This window comes from Mustelus asterias, unplaced genomic scaffold (assembly GCF_964213995.1).
Source record: "Mustelus asterias unplaced genomic scaffold, sMusAst1.hap1.1 HAP1_SCAFFOLD_370, whole genome shotgun sequence".
Taxonomy (NCBI): Eukaryota; Metazoa; Chordata; class Chondrichthyes; order Carcharhiniformes; family Triakidae; genus Mustelus; species Mustelus asterias.
This window is the reverse complement of record NW_027590326.1, coordinates 193,449-215,275: the sequence shown is the minus strand read 5'-3', so window position 1 is coordinate 215,275 and position 21,827 is coordinate 193,449. Positions and strand designations below refer to the sequence as shown.

The 21,827-nt window shown below is 44.6% G+C and overlaps 1 protein-coding gene across 1 annotated transcript; it reads left to right on the top strand.

Moving 5' to 3' along the window:
* The first annotated feature begins 6,637 nt into the window (after nt 1–6,637).
* Nucleotides 6,638–17,937, top strand: LOC144486496 (NACHT, LRR and PYD domains-containing protein 3-like). Its single transcript, XM_078204538.1, has 4 exons — nt 6,638–7,061; nt 10,913–10,978; nt 12,972–13,988; nt 17,903–17,937. The coding sequence occupies exons 1-4, from the start codon at nt 6,638–6,640 to the stop codon at nt 17,935–17,937; spliced, it is 1,542 nt and encodes a 513-aa protein (XP_078060664.1).
* Nucleotides 17,938–21,827: the final 3,890 nt, after the last annotated feature.

Genomic DNA, 21,827 nt, shown 5'->3' with positions numbered 1-21,827 from the left:
ATTGCAGAATTACTGGTAAATGGCTAACCCCAAAGAACAAAGAAACAGGAACAGGCCCTTCGGCCCTCCAAGCCTGCACTGACCATGCTGCCCGACTTAACTAAAACCCCCTACCCTTCCAGGGACGATATCCCTCCATTCCCATCCTATTCATGTATTTGTCAAGATGCTTAAAGTCACTATCGTATCTACTTCCACTACGTCCCCCGGCAGCGAGTTCCAGGCACCCACCACCCTCGCTGTAAAAAATCTGCCTCGTACATCTCCTTTAAACCTTGCCCCTCGCACCTTAAACCTGTGCCCCCTCGTAATTGACTCTTCCACCCTGGAGGAAAAACTTCTGACTATCCACTCTGTCCATGCCCCTCATAATCCTGTCGACTTCTATCAGGTCGCCCCTCAACCTCTGTCGTTCCAGTGAGAACAAGCCAAGTTTCTCCAACCTCTCCTCATAGCTAATGCCCTCCATACCAGGCAACATCCTGGTAAATCTTTTCTGTAACCTCCACAAAGCCTCCACATCCTTCTGGTAGTGTGGCGACCAGAATTGAACACTATATTCCAAGTACGGCCTAACTAAGGTTCGATAAAGCTGCAACATGGCTTGCCAATTTTTAAACTCAGTGCTCCGGCCGATGAAGGCAAGTATGCCGTATGGCTTCTTGACTACCTTCTCCACCTGCATTGCCACGTTTAGTGACCTGTGTACCTGTGCACCCAGATCCCTTTGTCTATCAATACTCTTAAGGGTTCTGCCATTTACTGTATATTTCCTTTCTGTATTAGACCTCCAAAATGCATTACCTCACATTTGTCCCGATTTAAACTCTGCCACCTCTCCACCCAAGTCTCCAACCGATCTATATCCTGCTGTATCCTCTGATGGTCCTCATCGCTATCTGCAAATCCACCAACCTTTGTATCGTCCGCAAACTTACCAATCAAACCAGTTACATTTTCCTCCAAATCATTGTAATATATATATATATATATATAAAACAGCAATGGTCCCAGCACTGATCCTTGAGGAACGCCACTTGTCACAGCTCTCCATTCAGTAACGCACCCTTCCACTGCTACTCTCTGTCTTCTTTGACTGAGCCATTTTTGAATCCACCTTGCCAGCTCAGCTCTGATCCCATGCGACTTCACCTTCTGCACCAGTCTGCCATGCGGGACCTTGTCAAAGGCCTTACTGAAGTCCATGTAGACAACATCCACTGCCCTACCCTCACCAATCATCTTCGTCACTTCCTCGAAAAACTTGACCAAGTTCGTGAGACACGACCTCCGCTTCATAAAACCATGTTGCCTCTCTCTAATTTCCAAGTGGGAATAAATCCTGTCTCGAAGAATCCTCTCCAATAATTTCCCTACACTAATGGACGTCATAATGGATACCCATAATGGGCATTTGGTACATCCTTAGCTGGTCTCTGTTCTAGGAGAACAGACACACAAACACCTCCAACCTGGCATCCAACTCCTAAGTTTGGAAGACACAAAGGCCAGGCTCGCCACCCGCACATGGGAATCTTTATAAGTAAAAATCACCACCGTGGTCTCAGTGACTTCAAGGCAGCAAACAACTCGCCTCACACAAAAGGATCAAGTTTCATGGGACGAGATTGGCTCCTGAAGACCCGGCTGATGCGGTTGGAGATCTTTCGGCTCGGCGTTGGGTGACTGTACAAAGTCCAGTCGATGCCCTGGAAGTTTCCAAGAAAGTCTTGAAAAAAATAAAAGGGGCCAATGCCAAGATCTACATCGACCCCGATGCTAAACCTAGGGCAAGACCAGTTCCTTACTCCATGCTGGAGAAGTTGGAAACTGAACTGGGGTGTCTTGAAAGTGGAGATAGAATAAGGCCTGTGCAATTTGCAGAATGGGCGGTGCCTGTAGTGGCTGTTTTTTAAGTCCAGCAAATCAGTTTGTCATCGGGATTATAAACAGCCAGCTGGTTTTTCAAACTCGATGGGCACTCCTGTTCAGAATCAAAGATCTCTATGCTAACGCAACAGGTGGCAGATGTTCACCAATTTGGACATGTGCCACGTCTATCTTCGGCTTGTATTGGATGAGTCCTCCTAGAAATATGTGATAAATGCGAACAAGGGACAGTATAAGTAAACTCGCTTGCCCTTCGATCTCATCAGCGTGCCATTTTCCAATGAGTCACGGAGAACATTCTTCAAGGGCAACCCAAGTAGCTTCGTAACAGGGACACCTAGCATACTTTAAAAAAGGTCTTGCAGAGTTTTTCAAAAACGGGCGAGTGCTTGATGAGGGAGAAATGCATCTTCCAAGCAGCTGAAGTAACCTACTTAGGCTACCAGATAGATGGCAACGGGTTAGACCCAGTGGAGGATAAGCTAAAAACAATCAAGGAGGCATCAACTCCAAAGAACTCCACAGGGGTTGAAATATTTTCTGGGATTGGTTACTTATTATGGAAAAATTATCCTGAATTTGCCTTCCATGCTGGTCCCCTTGCACGCCTTACTATGAAAATACAGAGATGGTCCTGGGAAGCTCCACAGGCAGAGACTTTTGCCAAAGTCAAATGTTAGCTATTGTAATCTAACTTATTGGCCCATTTTGATGCCGACAAATAACTTGTGCTGACACGCAACATTTCCCTGTACAGGGATAGGCCGGTGCTTTTACAGCACTCGAAAGATGGGACGGAGAAGCCCACCGTGCGTGCATCCAGGACCTTTCTGGATGTAGAGTGAAGGTATTCTCAGATTGAGGAAGAAGGGTTGGCGATGTATTTGGGGTGGAAAAATTCCATCAGTATGTCTATGGTAGACGTTTCACAATCATTACCAATCACAAATTCTTATTGGGACATTTCAACCAGGACAGGGCATCCCGTTATTGTCTCCATCCAGATACAGCATTGGGCCATTTTACTGGCTGCCTACAAATATCGTGCAGAGCACCAGTCTGGAATCCAGATTGCCAATACACTGAGTCGCCTCGCATTGCCCACAAGCCTATCTCCTTTACCAGCATTGCATCAGGTCGTGATGACACTAAATCATTTGGAGAGTTTGCCAGTCTCCGCAAGGCAGATTAGAGCCTGGACATAGAAAGATCAATCTACAGCATTTGATCCTACATGGAGGTTTCCAATGATGACCCTGCGAAGAAATGCAACCTTAACTAGCTAAGAAAGACTAGCAGTGTTGAGGATGGGATCATTGAGGGTCTCGAGTGTCGTTCTACCCCCAGGATGACATCCAATATTCATGGAACTACTTAATGGCCATCTTGGAGTATCAGAGATGAAAATGCTGGCCAGGAGTTACGTCTGCTGTCCCGGCCTCGACTCAGTCACTACGGACTTGGATAAGCAGTGTGACATGTGCTAAGAAAATCAAAAGCTTCCTCCCTCAGTCTCTCTGCACCCATAGGAATAATGTGGCAGGCCATGGGTACAAGTACATGTGGACTTTGCAGGGCTCTTTATGGGTTCCATGTTTTTAATCATGGTACATACACACTTCAAATGGTTGAAGATGTACTGCATGAGTTCCATGACTTATCACAGTGTCAGAGAGGAGGTTTGATGAGGACTTATCTGTTGAGGTAGTATGGGCGGAGATTAGAAATAGGAGAGGAGAGGTCACCCTGCTGGGAGTCTTTTATAGACCTCCTAAAAGTTCTAGAGAGGTTGAGGAAAGGATTGCGGAGTCAATCCTGCTTAGGAGTGAAAGTAATAGGGCAATTGTTATGGGGGATTTTAACTTGACTAATATTGACTGGAATTGTTATAGCTCTAGCTCGTTAGAGGGGTCAGTTTTTGTTCAAAGCGTGCAGGAAGGTTTTTTGACTCAGTATGTAGACAGGCCAACTAGAGGTGAGGCTATATTGGATCTGGTGCTGGGAAATGAGCCAGACCAGGTGCTAGACTTGGAAGTTGGTGTGCATTTTGGTGATAGTGACCACAATTCGGTTACGTTCACCTTAGTGATGGAAAGGGATAGGCATGAACCTCGGGCCAGTGGTTTTAGCTGGGGGAAGGGTAATTATGAGGCTATTAGGAGAGAATTAGGAAACATAGGTTGGACTAGGAGATTACAGGGACTGGGAACGTCCGACATGTGGAGTTTTTTCAAGGAGCAGCTACTGCGAGTCTGTGATAGGTATGTCCCTGTCAGGCAAGGAGGAATTGGTAGGGCTAGGGAACCGTGGTGCACCAAAAAAGTTTCTTTGTTGGTTAAAAAGAAAAAGGAGGCTTATGTTCGGATGAGACGTGAGCACTCGGGTAGTGCACTAGAAAGCTTTAGATTGGCTAAGAGGGAGTTGAAGAGCGAGCTTAGAAGGGCTAAAAGGGGACATGAGAAGACTTTGGCGGATAGGGTTAAAGAGAATCCTAAGGCGTTCTATAGGTATGTCAAGAACAGAAGGTTGGTTAGGGCAAGTTTAGGGCCAGTTATAGATGGCAGAGGGAAGTTATGTGTGGAACCGGAGGAGATTGGTGAAGCATTGAACCAATATTTCTCTTCGGTGTTCACGCAAGGGGACATGAATATAGCTGAGGAGGACACTGGGTTGCAAGGGAGTAGAATAGACAGTATTACAGTTGATAAGGAGGATGTGCAGGATATTCTGGAGGGTCTAGGATGGGATTTATCCAAGGATTCTCTGGGAGGCAAGAGAAGTGATTGCAGAGCCTCTGGCTCTGATCTTCAGGTCGTCGTTGGCCTCTGGTATAGTACCAGAAGATTGGAGGTTAGCGAATGTTGTCCCATTGTTTAAGAAGGGGAACAGAGACTTCCCCGGGAATTATAGACCGGTGAGTCTCACTTCTGTTGTCGGCAAGATGTTGGAAAAAATTATAAGGGATAGGATTTATAGTTATTTGGAGAGTAATGAATTGATAGGTGATAGTCAGCATGGTTTTGTGGCAGGTAGGTCGTGCCTTACTAACCTTATTGAGTTTTTTGAGAAAGTGACCAAGGAGGTGGATGGGGGCAAGGCAGTGGACGTGGTATATATGGATTTTAGTAAGGCGTTTGATAAGGTTCACCATGGTAGGCTTCTGCAGAAAATGCAGATGTATGGGATTGGGGGTGATCTAGGAAATTGGATCAGGAATTGGCTAGCGGATAGGAAACAGAGGGTGGTGGTTGATAGTAAATATTCATCATGGAGTGCGGTTACAAGTGGTGTACCTCAGGGATCTGTTTTGGGGCCACTGCTGTTTGTAATATTTATTAATGATCTGGATGAGGGTATAGTTGGGTGGATTAGCAAATTTGCTGATGACACCAAAGTCGGTGGTGTGGTAGACAGTGAGGAAGGGTGTCGTAGTTTGCAGGAAGACTTAGACAGGTTGCAAAGTTGGGCCGAGAGGTGGCGGATGGAGTTTAATGCGGAGAAGTGTGAGGTAATTCACTTTGGTAGGAATAACAGATGTGTTGAGTATAGGGCTAACGGGAGGACTTTGAATAGTGTGGAGGAGCAGAGGGATCTAGGTGTATGTGTGCATAGATCCCTGAAAGTTGGGAATCAAGTAGATAGGGTTGTTAAGAAGGCATATGGTGTCTTGGCGTTTATTGGTAGGGGGATTGAATTTAGGAGTCGTAGCGTTATGTTGCAACTGTACACAACTCTGGTGCGGCCGCACTTGGAGTACTGTGTGCAGTTCTGGTCCCCACATTACAGGAAGGATGTGGAGGCTTTGGAGAGGGTGCAGAGGAGGTTTACCAGGATGTTGCCTGGTATGGAGGGGAGATCCTATGAGGAGAGGCTGAGGGATTTGGGATTGTTTTCGCTGGAAAGGCGGCGGCTAAGAGGGGATCTTATTGAAACATATAAGATGATTAGAGGTTTAGATAGGGTGGATAGTGATAGCCTTTTTCCTCTGATGGAGAAATCCAGCACGAGGGGGCATGGCTTTAAATTGAGGGGGGGTAGTTATAGAACCGATGTCAGGGGTAGGTTCTTTACCCAGAGGGTGGTGAGGGATTGGAATGCCCTGCCAGCATCAGTAGTAAATGCGCCTAGTTTGGGGGCGTTTAAGAGATCCGTAGATAGGTTCATGGACGAAAAGAAATTGGTTTAGGTTGGAGGGTCACAGTTTTTTTTTAACTGGTCGGTGCAACATCGTGGGCCGAAGGGCCTGTTCTGCGCTGTAATGTTCTATGTTCTATGTTCTATCCCAGGCTGCGATCAATAAATTGCGATAAAGCTGTTGTACGCATGGGACAGCAGAAGCCCTGGTTTCCAATAGTGTTATGGCCATTACCTGCAGTGATTTTCAGAATGTCGGCTCTGTGTCCAAATCACCCGACCCAGCACCTACCAGCCCGTCGTCAAACAGATTGGCGGAACAGGCGGTGCAAACCTTCAGAAATGGCATGAGCAAAACAACTGATGGCAACCATGGAGAGCAAACTGGCATGATATTTGTTTGACTATCGGACCACACCATATATAACAAACGGAGTTGCCTCTGTGGAACTGTTACTGGGATGGCAGCTTCATACAAGACAGAGACTACTGTTTCCAAACCTGGCAGGGAGGGTGGGGACCCAACGAGAAAATCAGAAGAAAAATCAAGATTCTACAAGGACAGAAAGAACATTTGAAACCGGTCACCTGATTCACACAATCAACTTCAGCGATGGTCCCAGCTGGGACCCTGTGCTTGTTATGGAGAAAACGGGGCCTGTATCTGAAGCTTAAATCTTTAAAGAAACAGCTGGAGCATCTCAGACGCAGGTTGTCCACTTCTGAACAGGTCTCACTACCCATGGAGACAGCTGCTTCCAATGTTGGCCCTCAACGCAAAGCTGAGTCCGCATTAGCCTCTCCAGATAAAGAAGGCATGGACTCGGAGATGAAAGCTGAGGAAGCGGGTGTCCAGGCTACAAAAAAAACCCACGGAGGAGACCGCATCAGTGAACCTACGATGCTCCCTCGAAACAGAGATCCCTATTCACTTCACTGCCTGACCCAGGCCGGCCTTCAATGCACAGCAGACCAAACGCTAAGTGACAGAAAGTATCTCCTCATGGTGGGTGTTTTGGGGGAGAAACGGACTCGAGGTGGGGGGAGGGGTGGGGCGTGTGTTATGAAGGACACGGGGGATCGTTGATAGATCTGCCCAGGGGTTTTGTGGAGTACAAAGTCACTTATTAAGCAAAGGGAGCCTTGCCCAATGGTAAGATAGCGATTGGAGTTTAAAACCTGTTGCTTTAAGCCACACTGTTATTGCAGGTCCCAGGTTTACAGACTTGTTTACTCCAACGGACGCAACTCATCTTGTTAGTCCCATTAAAGGGTTTCTAGAGAGAGGAAACTGGCTTTTTCTGAATTACTACAGAGGGCACTGCAGGAACAGCAGCAGGGATACATAAAAATGATATGCCAACCTGCTGAATCTACAACCCCTCACCATGCTATAGATAGACAGGCAAGTTGAGCCACAACTGACACAGCATAAAGCTTTTCTATCCTGCCACGCCAGGCATATGATGTTGGATAATTAAACAGCAAACGTGTGGAGGGGATTTCGCAAAGTTCCACGTCAAAAACATCAGAATCCAGCTCACGAGTGCAAAAGACACGGCTGAAGCATTCGCAATAATATTCAGCCAGACATGATACTGAGTTATTCATTTCAGCCTCTTCATGGGATCCCCATCATCACACAAAAACCAATTCAATTCCCTCCACATGATCTAAAGGAATAACTTAGTGCTTGGTGTGCAGGAACACTGACAACATCCTGGCTGTGATACTGAAGCTTTGTGCTCCAGCACAGGCTGCACTGTGAGCCAAGCTGTTGAGTGCAGCTACAACACTGGCATCTACCCGACAATATGCACAAATTGCCAGCAACAGCCTGTCCATGATAAACAGGACAAACCCACTCCAGGAATTACCATTCTATTAGTCTGTTCACAGTCATCAAAATGATGGAAGGGATCATCAACAGTTCTTGCAGTGGGACTTGCTCAGCATTAACCTGCTCACAGATACTTAGTTTGCGTTCTGCCAGGACCACTCTGCTGCAGAGCTCCTTTGGTTCAGACATGGCTAAAAGAATTACAGGGGAGAGGTGAAAGGGTCTGTCATTCACACCAAGACAGCATTTTCACTCAATTAGCATCAAAACCTTCCGACAAAACTGGAGTCAATGGAAATCCGTAATCATATTGCCTCTGAAACTTGTTTTCAGTGAAGACAGATCCACTTTCCACAATGGGTCCTCGTCCAACCACACAATCATCTCAACCATTCCAGTTGTTTTCAGAAGCTGCAATAATTTTGTTGCACTGAGGGAACCACAACTGGATACAATATTCTAAATGTAGTCTCATCAATGATTTTCAGAATGAGCTGGATTATCTCACTTTGACTCAATATTGCTCTCATAATACACCACAACGCTTAGTTTACTGCAACTGACACTGACTCGTATCAATTTTCGATCCTTATCGTCTCAGAATCTTACAGAACAGAAGCTGGAATCGTGTTAAAAAGAATGCTGCCCCTATTTTTTTCATTGTGGAAAGTCAGTCTTCACGGGGGAATATAACATAATTGAATTCATTCACTTTGTGATTTTCTGCCCCTGTGCTCTGGGAAAGTAATTTACTCCCTCTCTTAAACATTGAAAAAAATAACTCCATTGTCTGCTACCCCCGACACAAACTCCATCTTCTCACCACCTGATTGTATTCCATTCCCAGCCGCTGACTGAGACCTGGCCAGACTATCTATGACTTCAGTGTTCAGAATCAAGCTGAACTCCATTTCCTGCATAATTGTCAGTGCAGAAATATCCTTATTCGCTGAATGTAACACTGCAAATTTCTACTCCCACCTCAGCACAGCTCCTGCTGAATCCAAATCTATATTTTTGTTCCCCCCAGATTCGTCTGTTCCAATGTTCTCCTGTTGGGCCTCCCACATTGCCCTTTATCTTCAGCTACTCAGATTCTGCTGCCTTTACTGTGTTCCCCGTCAGACTCCAGATATCACTTTGTGCTCACAATGGCCCCCCAGTCCTCAGATGTGTTCAATTTAAAATTCCCATTCTTCTAGTTTAGGAGTCAATGAGTTTGAACCATTCCTGTAAACTCCAGTCTGAAGTTCTCCATTAGCATGTCTCTGACATCTTGCGCAGCCCCTCCTTCACACCCCACTTGTAACTGTGTTACTATCTCTCGAATCCGATCTAACTCCCCTCTCTTCTTTACCCAGATTTCATACCAGTAATTTGAAAACGAAAAATGTTTTGTTTCTGGAATTTGAGTTACTGAGCGGTAAAGTTTACATTAGATTTTTCACCATTGTCAATGGCTCATTCTCCTGACCTAAATTCGCAGTCGGTATTTGGATTAGTCAATGGCAATTTGTCAGTCAAATTTAATTTTAACATTGCTTCCATTTAAATAACTGGAGAGCAGGAATCCCTACAGTTCATAAGGAGGCCCATCATTCTGCACCAACTCTTTGAAAGAGCAACTTACCCAGGCCCATCTTCAGACAATGCAGGAAACCGACACAGACATGGGAAGAATGTGCCAACTCCACACAGACAGTCACCCAACACCGGGATCAAACCTGTGCGACTGCAATGGTAACCACTGTGCGGCTAGGAGTAGGCCGTTCAGCCCCTCGAGTCTGCCCCGCTCTTGAATAACATCATGTCTGATTTGATTGTAGTCTCCAATCTGCCGACTGCCTATCCACGATACCCATAACTCCTTGCTTACCAAGAGGCCATCCACCTCTCCGTTCCTACCACCGTTTCAGGGAGAGCGTTTCAAAGACGCACTACCCTTTCGGAGAAAAAGAAATCATAGCTACATCTCATCAGGATTTCCTGGTAAATCACAGCGTGAGGAAAAAGTGCATCATGTTGTCAATCAGTAATCGAATGTCATAGAATCATAGAAACCCTACAGTGCAGAAAGAGGCCATCTGGCCCATCGAGTCTGCACCGACCACAATCCCACCCAGACCCTACCCCCTTATCCCTAAACATTTACCTGCTAATCCCTTTAACCTATGCATCTCAGGACACTAAGGGGCAATTTTAGCATGACCAATCCACCTAACCCGCACATCTTTAGACTGTGGGAGGAAACCGGAGCACCCGGAAGAAACCCACGCAGACACGAGGAGAATGTGCCAACTCCACACAGGCAGTGACCCAAGCCGGGAATCGAACCCAGATCCCTGGAGCTGTGAAGCAGCAGTGCTAACCACTGTGCTACCGTGCCGCCCGGGAATCGAACCCAGGTCCCTGGAGCTGTGGAGCAGCAGTGCTAACCACTGTGCAATCGTGCCGCCCCATCATGTTGGACACTGAAGGACGACAACTAATCACATAAAAATATTGCAGATTCTCAGTGATTCCTCACACGAGTTGAAATGTGTTTTTGATTTCTAGTTCAGTTGATTCACATTTGTTTATTGTTAGTGATTGGAACGAGATTTCAAGAGAATTTTCAGTCCGTGTTTATTATGGATCAGGACCCGGCCCAGTGACTGATTTCTGAGCTGAAAACAACTGGGAAATCCCATCACTGAGCAGATCCTTTCCATCTCATTCTCAGTGTTTATCTTTCACTCTGCGTCTCATTATTCTTCATCACTATTCTTCATAGAAAGTCACTGAGCTCGTGGATAAGGGAAACCGGGCGGACAGTTCCAAACTTCTCCTCAATCTGGTGATGGAAAAAGGATCTCGGGCTCGAAGGGTGATGTGCGAATCCTTTGTGAGAATGCGTCACGGAGTCCCAAAGCTGGATAAAATACTGAAAGAAACAAAGGAGCTTGGTACGGCAAAATCACAGTGAATTCAATTTCCCATTTAAACATTGTCGATATCACTGTAATATTACACTGAGCTGATTTCATGGAAGTTTATTTATTTAAACAGGTGCTGATTCGTTTGATTATATCAACATCGCACATGGTTTATCTGAATTACCCACTAACCTGAAAGGTAAGAGAGGAAATGGAGATTATGAACTATTTCACTTCTGAGAATCTGAATGATTGGTTGGAGCCTTTGTTTTAGAGATTGTGAAGATCTGGGGTACTGAAAATTCAAGACTGTGGAAATTGGTTAGAGCATGATTCGGTTTTGTCATGAATGCTCGACCATACATAGCTTCAAATTACAATTCATATGATCTGTCTCTTTTTTCCAAAAATGTGTGACCATTGCATCTTTTCACTTAACATAGCTGTTAATTGCTATTACTTCTGAAGTCTTATACACACCTGTCTGAAACCCGGTACCGTGTGAATTCAGTGCAGAACTCCTGCGTGCCTAGGTGTTGTAACAGAAAGCAAAGAGAAGGGTAAATGGTTGTTTTGGTTGGCGATCAGTGACTAGTGGTGTGCCTCAGGGATCAGTGTTGGGACCGCAATTGTTTTTGATTTACACAGATGAGTTGGAGACCAAGTGTAGTGTGTCAAAATTAGCAGATGACACTAAGATGAGTGGCAGAGCAAAGTGTGCAGAGGACGCTGAAAGCCTACAAAGGGATGTAGATAGTCTGTGAGTGGGCGGGGGTCTGGCAGATGGAGTACAATGTTGGTAAATGTGAGGTCAAGCATTTTGGTACGAGTAACAGCAAAATGGACTATTACTTAAATGGCAAAAAATTGCAGCATGCTGCTGTGCAGAGAAACCTGGGTGTCCTTGTGCAAGAATCACAAGGTGTTTGTAGGTGGAGCAGGGAATTAAGAAGGTAAATTGAATTTTGTCCTTCATTGATAGACGGATGGAGTTTAAAAACAGCGAGGTTATGTTGCAGCTGTAACGGGTGCTGGTCAGGCCACACCTGGAGTACTGTGTACAGTTTTGGTTTCCTTACTTGAGAAAGGATATACTGGCATTGGAGGGGGTGCAGAGGAGATTTGCTCGATTGATTCCGGAGTTGAGAGGGTTGACTTTTGAGGAGAGACTGAATGGACTGTGAAGATACTTATTGGAATTCAGAAGAATGAGGGGAGATCTTATAGAGACATGTAAGATTATGAAGGGAATAGATAAGATAGAAGCAGGGAAGTTGTTTCCACTGACAGGTGAAATTAGAACTTGGGGGCATGGCCTCAAAATAAGAGGGAGCATATTTAGGACCGGGTTGAGGAGGAACTTCTTCAACCAAAGCGTTGTGAATCTGTGGAATTCCCTGCCGAGTGAAGCAGTTGAGGCTACCTCATTGAATGTTTTTAAAGCAAGGATAGATACATTTTTGAACAGTAAAGGAATTAAGTGTTATGGTGAGCAGGTGGGTAAGTGGAGCTGAGTCCACAAAAAAATCAGCCATGATCTTATTGAATGGTAGAGCAGGCTTGTGGGGCCACTACGCATGCGACGATCTCTGCACTGACAGATCACCGCACGCACAGTGGCCGCTCAGCGCGATGCTGCCGGCCCCTCCAGCTGGAATAGGCCCCACCCACTGATTTTCAACCTGATTCACACTCGTGCAATCTGCTCTGCAGAGATTTTGGAGATTCATTTTGAAACTCCCGTTGAAAAGTCCAGCATGATCTACTCCAGTTTTTACACAAATTCGACACCGAGATTCCTTTTCGGGGGAATCGCCCCCAACATGTGATAGAAATATTGGAATTAAGTGACGACCTGAAACTTTAAGTGGAAATTAATCATTGTCAATTGAGGTTTTCAATAACTCAATTTTATATCCTACTCAAACCTTGACTGACACTGTAAAATAAATCTCTCAAATCAGCAAAGACCGTGTCTTAATGCAACTAACATTTTCTCTCTGTTCTAATTGAAGATCTCCAACGGAAACACAAGGAGACACTCCGGGTACAAACTGAAACACTGAGAGTGAACACTATCATCATAAAGGAGAAGGTTAAGATTTTCCAGCTGGCTGATCGATACGCTGAGCTCACGGTTATTTCTACTGTTCGAGATCGGACACTTGTCGAACATGAACTGCTCGCAAGAGGCCGAGACCATGAAGAATGGAGAGAGAAACATCTCCGGAGAGAACTGGAAAAAATCCGAACTGATCAATTGTTTCACAGCAGCTTTTCCCAGAGAAAATTCAAATCTGGGAATTCAGCAGCAGTGAGCGGAGTGCCGGGAATTGGAAAAACAACAATGGTACAAAAGATTGTTTATGACTGGGCCACTGGGAAAATATACCCACACTTTCAATTTGTTTTCAGTTTTAAATTCCGGGATTTGAACACTATTAACTGTAGAATAAACCTGAGGAATCTGATATTGGATCAGTATCCCTACTTTGGGAATATTCTGGGAGAGCTCTGGGGGAACCCAGAGGGATTGCTGTTTAGATTCGATGGTTTGGATGAATTCAAGGACAGGATTGATTTTGCCGACAATCGGAGAAATACAGAACCTCAGTCCATGTGCACAGATCCTGAATGCTGGTGTGAAGTGTCTGACATTGTGTACAGTTTAATACAGCACAAGCTGCTCCCAGGATGTTCAGTGCTAGTGACCAGTCGCCCCACTGCATCACATTTATTGGAAAAGGCTGACGTCAGTGTCTGGGCTGAAATCCTGGGATTTGTTGGCGATGAACGGAAGGAATATTTCAACAAGTTTTTTGAAGATCAGACGGTGGCAGCAGCTGTTTTCAAACACGTGGAGGAGAACGAGATCCTGTACACCATGTGTTACAACCCTTCCGACTGCTGGATTCTCGGTCTGTCACTGGGTCCCTTCTTTCCACAAAGAAACAGGAAACAGCAGCAAGTTCCCAAGACCATCACCCAACTATATTCCTACTATATTTACAACATTCTGAAAAACCATGGCCGAGAGATTGAAAACCCCCGTGATGTGTTACTGAAGCTTGGCGAGATGGCCTACACGGGAGTCTCCAAGAAGAAGATTGTGTTTAGAAATGGAGATTTGATTGAGTACAATCTACAACCTTCCCAGTTCCTGCCTGGGTTCCTGATGGAGCTTTTAGAGAGAGATGAATCTGCTCAGAGTGTGGTTTACACATTCCCACACCTCACCATCCAAGAGTTTGCAGCTGCACTCACACAATTCCTGACTCCCGATCCCAGGGAGATCGGGAAACTCCTCAGTGAGACCCACAGCAAGGAAGATGGGCGATTTGAGATATTTCTCAGTTTTGTTGCTGGTCTGTCCTCATCACAGTCAGCTCGACCCCTGGTGGAGTTTCTGGGTCAATTTCTTCATCACACAACCTGCCGAGTGATTGACTGGGTGAAGGAGAAGGTTGAAGGGCAGATTGGAGAGACACAGACTGAAACTGGGAAGAGGAAGCTCCTGAATACATTCCACTACCTGTTTGAGTCTCAGAATAAAGCACTGGCTCGGAACACAGTGGGATCTATGGAAATACTTTCATTTCACGGATTGCGACTGACCCCGATTGACTGTGCGGTCCTGTCTCATGTCATTGGACTCTGTGATACAATAAAACACCTCGATCTATGGCGATGCGACATTCTGTGTGAAGGGCTCCAGCGGCTGGGACCCATTCTGCACAAATGTCAGGAGTTGAGGTAACTGTTTTGTCTCATAGCGGATATTTTCATTGAGAAGCCATTTCCTTTGTTCTAATAAAACAGAGGCATGTTCATTCGAGGACGTCAAGAGAGAAACAATGTCCAATGGTCACAAAGTGTGGGAGAATGGCACAAAGTAATAATGCTCATTTGAGAGCAGATGCAGATATGATGGGCCGATTGGCCTCCTTCTGAACCTGTAATAAGTCTATGATTCTTTGATAAAACTATATCGTTTCAAGAAGACAGATTCTCGTGGAATAGGCGTGGGCAATAAATGTTGGCATAACCAGCGATGCCCACATTCCATGAATGAATAAAAACATTATTGGGATGAATTTTAAATAATTATTGCTGTAAAGGCCTCCCTCCAAAATCTGAAAAAGGATCATTCCGTCTCCCAACATAAACCATCTGATTCTGTACGATGCTATACAGAAATTAGTTTCTCTTGTTCGGTACAGCTTACAGTTTGTGGTTAATTATTATCAGGATTATTTTACTGCGCTCTACCTCTGTTATGTATTACAGTCGGTGTGTGTTACATTGGGACAATGTCCCTTTATAAGTCACGTGATCACTGGTGACATCATCAGTTCGGGTTGCTTTCTGAATGCCTGCGTTGCGCTGCCTCTACTGGCAGCCTCTGTGAACTCCGTCTTGCTTCTTGGATTAACTGGTTGTAACTGAAACTCAGTGATTCTATCATTCATTGTGGGCCTCTGAATAGAAGCAACCATTTTTTTAAACCTTCATAACTCTTACAACGTCGTAAACCTTAAATTAAAATGCAGGGACAGTTGAAACTGAAACCAAAAACCCGCAGGCAGGCAGCTTTGTTTAACATGAAGTGAAATTAAAGTTTTGGCCCTTTCTGAGCTCACAAGCACAGAAACACAAATTAAACTTAAACTCATGAATTACTGTGTAATGCCCACAAACACAAATTATTACATAACAGTGAAGCCCAAGATGCTGTATTCTTTATTAATTGCGACCTACACTTGCCCTGCCAATGGCAATGATCGGTCCCTCTGCTCCTGCAATCCGTTAACAATTCTACCGATTATTTTATATTGCTTTCTCATGCGCATGTTTCCTGAAAGTATCACCTCACCCGCCTCTGCATTGAACTTAATCTGCCTCCTGTCTGTACACTCCCCCATGGTCTGTTTTTCAGTCCCAAGCTCTTCTCACAGTTTACAATGCCTCAAACCTTGAAATTTTTCTCGAGACAGCAAACCATAGAAACCCGACAGTGCAGGAAGAGGCCATTCGGCCCATCGAGTCTGCACCGACCACAATCCTCACCCCAGGCCCTACCCTCATATCCCTACATATTTTACCCTCTAATCCCTCAAACCTACACATCTCAGGACACTAAGGAGCAATTTTAGGATGGCCAATCAACCTTATCCGCACGTCTTAGGACTGTGGGAGGAAACCGGAGGAAAGCCACGCAGACATGAGGAGAATGTGCAAACTCCACACAGACAGTGACCCGAGCCGGGAATCGAACCCAGGTCCCTGGAGCTGTGAAGCAGCAGTTCTAACCACTGTGCTACCGTGCTGCCCATTTCTCATTTCCATTGACTTCAGTTTTTCTCTGGCTCCTTTTTGCCACATGTAGCCATATGCTGCCTTGATGTCAAGGACAGACACTCTCCCCTCTCATCCTGAGTTCAGCTCTGTTGTCCATGTTTGCATCAAGGCTGTAATGAGGTAGGGGGCTGAGTGACCCTGAGTAAGCACAAGCTTCACGTCAGATAGCAGGTCATTGCTAATTAAGTGTCACCTGTTAGTCTCGTTAGCCTTCCATTACTCTGCTGATGATCGAGAGTAGACTGACGGGGTGGTAAATGGACAGATTGGATTTGTTCTCTCCTTTTTGTTTACGGTCATATCTGGACAATTTCCCACTATTTTGGGTAAACATCAGTGTTGTAGCTCTACTGGAACAGCTTGGCGAGGAACAGAGCAACCTCTGATGCAGTAATCTTCAGTACAGTTACTGGAATATTGTCAAGATCTGAGGTCTTTGCAGTATCCATTATCTTTAACTATTTCTTGACATCATGTGGGGTGAATGGAATGAGCTGATATTTGTGATGTTGGGGCCCTCTGGATGGTTCAGCCACTGAAGTTAGTTACTAATATTTGAGCCATATCTTTTGTACTGATGTGCGAGTCTCCTCCGTCATGAGGATGGGATATTTGTGGAGCCTCCTCCTTCTGTTGTTACATCGTCCACTATCATTCACAGCTAAATGTGGCAGGACTGCAAAACTTGCATCTGAGCCGAGGAAACCAGAATATCCTGAATGAGGAAACCTGCTGCTGGAAAATCTCCAGTCAAACTGTCAGTGATATGAAACAGGGTTTTCGGATAATCCTTTTCCTATGTGAGGATCTACCGGGAAGAGGGAACTCCCGGTATTTCCCGGAGATAGAACACGAGCCATACCTGCAGAAAATGTAGAGCCTGTTTACTGTGGAATGTAGCGGGAGACACCCCTCCCCTCTGAACTAATCAAACAGAAATATTTCAACTTTCTAATGGGATAATAATATTTCCTGGTTGTATCAAATCTAGGGGATGGATCTTAAAGCAACAGTTTGCACAGTTTCACACTTTAACTCACCCTGAGATATTACACAGATGTTACAATGTCAATAGTTAAGAAGTACAGGGAATTCCGAGGGATCCACTCTCACAGCTTTATCATTTAACCCTCAGTAAAATGTACAATTCTCATAAAATGCTGGATTTATGTAACAGCAGAAATTATTTGAATTTTTGGAAACTTAGCAGGGTCAGTGAGATTCAGGAGGGTAATTCTGATGATCAGGACATGAGACCAGAATGTGGGATATGTTTAAAAATGACTTGCTTGTTCACAGGATGTGGGCATCACCTCCTCTGGGGGCCATTAGCAGTGGGAAATAAATGCTGGTCTAGCCAGCGACACCCATATCCCATGGACAATTAAACAAAATATACATTTTGGGAGGTGTAAAAGTGGTTTCCCCCAGTAGGCAAACCAGTGGGAGTTAATTGTTCAATTGTTTCAATGCTGACTATTGCCTTTTCCATTCAACAGAAAGGATTTGATATTATTTGATTTATTGTTGTCACATTTATTTCTGCCAAAGCATAACATACATAGGGAAGGAAAGGAAAGAGTCCAGAATGTAGTGTTACAGTCACAGCTGGGGTGTAGAGAAAGATCAACTTGGATGAGATATAATATCGTAACTTGAATCAGTTCACTACTCGTGCTAAGTTTCTGACACAAAAATAGATCCAGCTATTTTTCCTGCTGAACATTAATCTGAATTTAACGTGTTTCTCACTTTCTCCATTTAGTCTGGATCGCAATGAAGTGGGAGATTCAGGAGTGAAACTGTTGTCTGTGGCTCTGAGGAATCCAGAATGTAAAATACAGAAACTGGAGTAAGTATCAAACTGTGTGAGATTGTGTTAATAATCAGTGGATGTCTGACACTGTAAATTATTATCGGTGTCAGTAATCGTGTCATTAATAACCATTCCATGTCATTCCCGTCAGTATTCGTGTTAAACACCACAGATTCACTCTGATTCCTGAAATCTTTCTCTCTCTGATCTCCAGTTTGGAGAGTAACAGCCTCGGATATTCTAACCTCTGCTCTGAGTACAAACCAGTCAGTGATGTATCTGAACCTGCGTTACAATAAACTGCGAGATTCAGGAGTGAAAGAATTAACTAATCATTTATAATTATGCTCAAAACCATTCATGAGAATAACAATGATGGACAAAACAATTAAATGTTTATAGAATTACCAGATATGGCTGGTCACATGTTGAATTTAGTTTAATTTGTCATTCAGATTATAGATGTTTATGTCTGTCGGCTTCTCAGTTTGATTAAACATAGAAAACTGCTGTATATCGGTAAGGCAGATTACAAACTACATTGAATTCTGATGAGTTTTATCCCGAGGGATCCACTCTCAAATTTACGTTAAATGGAGCTTAAGGAGCATCTGAAAAGAGAATGCAGAGACGGAGGTGGGGAGGGTTATGAAGAGAATTCCAGAGCTTACAGCCCAGCAGTTCAAGGCACAGCTCAGCTGGCAATGGCAGTAATCACAGTGCAGAATAGTCTGAATGATGTCCCTGTTAATAATGGACATTGCTTTTAAGAACACAAATAATGATACTAAATATACCATTGCTGTCAGTATTTGTGTTATTAAAAACACTGTCCGCTATTAGAAGACACATAATAAGCTTGGGAGCAAAGTTGGAGACCATGAAATAAAAGAGGCAAAGGCAGCCTGGATATGACGTTATCTGAGTGACAGGAAACAGGCAGGAGAGGTGAACTGTACCTTTTCATTTATAGGAAGCTGACAGTGGCTTTCCCCAGCAACCAGTACTGTGTTACTACGACTAATTATCGTTACATATCCTACCAAATGAGACTTGAGTTTATCTAAAGATGAGATGTGAAGCTCCAGCACACGGCCACCAGACCACAGAGCGGACGCAGCATATGATAGACCGAGCTCAATCACACCAAAACCAATGGATCAGATCAGAGATCTGCTGTCTTGCCATATCCAGTCATAAATAGTGTTAGACATGCCACAAAATATTGGACATGCCGGTTACATTAGGCGACAAGGTGGCACAGTGGTTAGCACTGCTGCCTCACAGCGCCAGGGATCAGGGTTCAATTCCGGCCTTGGGTGACTTTATGTGTAGAGTTTGCACATTCTCCCCGTGTCTGTGTGGGTTTCCTCTGGGTGCTCCAATTTTCTCCCACAGTCCAAAGATGAGCAGGTTCGGTTAATTGGCTATACTAAGTTGTCCCTTGGTGTCTCAGGGTGTGTAGGTTACGGGGATTAGTGGGCCATATATGTGGAGTTACAGAGATAGGGCCTGGATATGATATTCTTTCAAAGAATTGGTGAAGACTCGATGGGCCAAAGGGCCTCCTTCTACACTGTGGGAATTCTATGATTCTATAAACATGCCACAAGAATTCCATCATTACTGATGAGGGAGGCCAGAGCATCAGTGCCATCTTCAGCCAGAAGTGCTGAGTAGAATGATTAATCTCAGCCTCCTCCTGAGGTCCCCAACATTCCAGATGACAATTTGATTCACTGCGTGTGAGGTAAAGAAATGACTGAAGGCACTGCATACTGCAAACTCTGTCAGCCTAGCAGTACCCCAGCAATGGTACTGAAGAATTGTGCTCCGTAACTAACCATTCCCCTGGTCAAGCTGTTCCAGTACAGCTACAACACTGGATCTACCGGACAATGTGGAAAACAACAGGGCAAATCCAATCTGATGAATTGCTGCTCCATCAGTCTGCTCTTGATCATCAGAAAAGTGTCATCCTTCAAGTGCCTCATGAATATCACTGCAGGAGTTCCTCAGGATGATGTCCAAATCCCAACCACCTTCAACTGCTTCATCAATGTCCTTCCTTCCATTATAATGTCAGAAGTGAGGATGCTCACTAATGATTGCACAATGCTCAGTACTGATCACAATTCCTCAGAGACTGAAGCAGTCCATGTCCATAAACAGCAAGACCTGAACAAAACAGAAAATGGTGGAAAGGCTCAGCATGTCTGACAGCTTCTGCAAACGTTGCGAATCTGGATGACTCTTCAACAGAGCTAGCGTCTTATGGTCTGAAGAACATTTTCTCCGGTCGATGAAGACAAGCATGTTGTCTGCCTTCTTGACCACCTCATCCACCTGTGTTGCCACTTTCAGGGATCTGTAGACTTGTACACACAGATCCCTCTGTAGGTCAATGCTCCTGTGGCTTCTTCCATTTACTGTGTAAATCGCTCAGATTGTCAAAAGTTGAATAGAAGATTCGTTCACAGAATCTATTCAAGCAATTTCTTGGAGAAGCGCGTTCCAGTTCCAAACACAAAACAAGCTGTTTTAGACATGGTGATGTGCAAATGTGTGGCGTTTCCAACAAAAATAGATTCCTTTCATTTGAAAAACAGCAGCAGAAGTGTTCCAGCCGTTGCTAATTCAAGGAGTGTATTAGAATAAGCGAAGATGTGGCACCGGGGTTGGCACTGCTGCCGCACAGCGTCAGATTCCCGGATTCATTCCAGCTTTGGACGACTGTCTGTGGAGTTTTCACATTCTCCCCGTTTCTGTGTGGGTTTCCTTCGGCTGCGCCTGTTTCCTCCCATAGTCCAAAAAGATTGTGCAGGTTGGGTGGATTGGCCATGCTAAATTGCCCGTTCGTGTCCAAGATGTGTAGGTTAGGAGGATTAGCGGCGTAAATATGTGGGGTTACGGGAAACCAGGCAACTGCAGATCTATTAGTCTGACATTGATGCTATGGAAATCCTATAATAATCTATAATAAAGGAAGAGATAACAGAACACTTCGAAATTAATGGCAGGATTAGACGGGGCCAACAAGGATTTATGAAAGGCTGGCACGGTGACACAGTGGTTAACATTGTTGCATCACAGCCAAGGGCCCAGGTTCAATTCCAGCCTTGGGTGACTGTGTGGAGTTTCCACATTCTCCCCGTGTCTGCGTGTGTTCCCTCTGGGGGCTCCGGTTTCCTCCCACACTCCAAAGATATGCATGGTCGATAGATTGCCCATGGTAAAATTGCCCTTCATGTCCCAAGATATGTAGGTTAGGTGGATTAGCCCCAGTAAATTTGTGAGGTTATGGGGAGCGGACCTTGGTAAGTTACTCTGTCAGTGTGTCTCGATGGGCCGAATGACGATTCCTACACTAGGGATTCTATTGTTGCATGATTCACACTCAAGAGGTTATTAAATAAAATTGGAGCACGTGGGATTGGGAGGAATATACCAGCATGGATTGAGAACTGATCAATGGACAGAAACAAGGAGTTGGAATAAATGGGTTACTTTTGGGTTGACAGCCTCTAACTAGTGGAGTACGGCAGGGATCAGTGCTTGGGTCTCAGTTATTCAGAATCTATATCAATGATATAGATGTGGGGATTAAATATAATATTTCCAAATTTGCGAATAATGGAAAACAAGGTGAAAATCTGAATTGTGAGGAGGATGCAAAGATGTTTCAAGGGGCTGTGGAGAGGCTCAGGGAGTGGTGAAAGGATTGCCTGCTGGACGACAAGGTGGAAAAATGTGAGGTTATCTACTTTTGTAGAAAAAACAGACATTAAGATAGTTCCAAAGATATTTTGATGTCCTTGTTCATGAGGCACTGAAAGCTAAGATGAGAGCAGTTAAGATAACAAATGGTATGTTA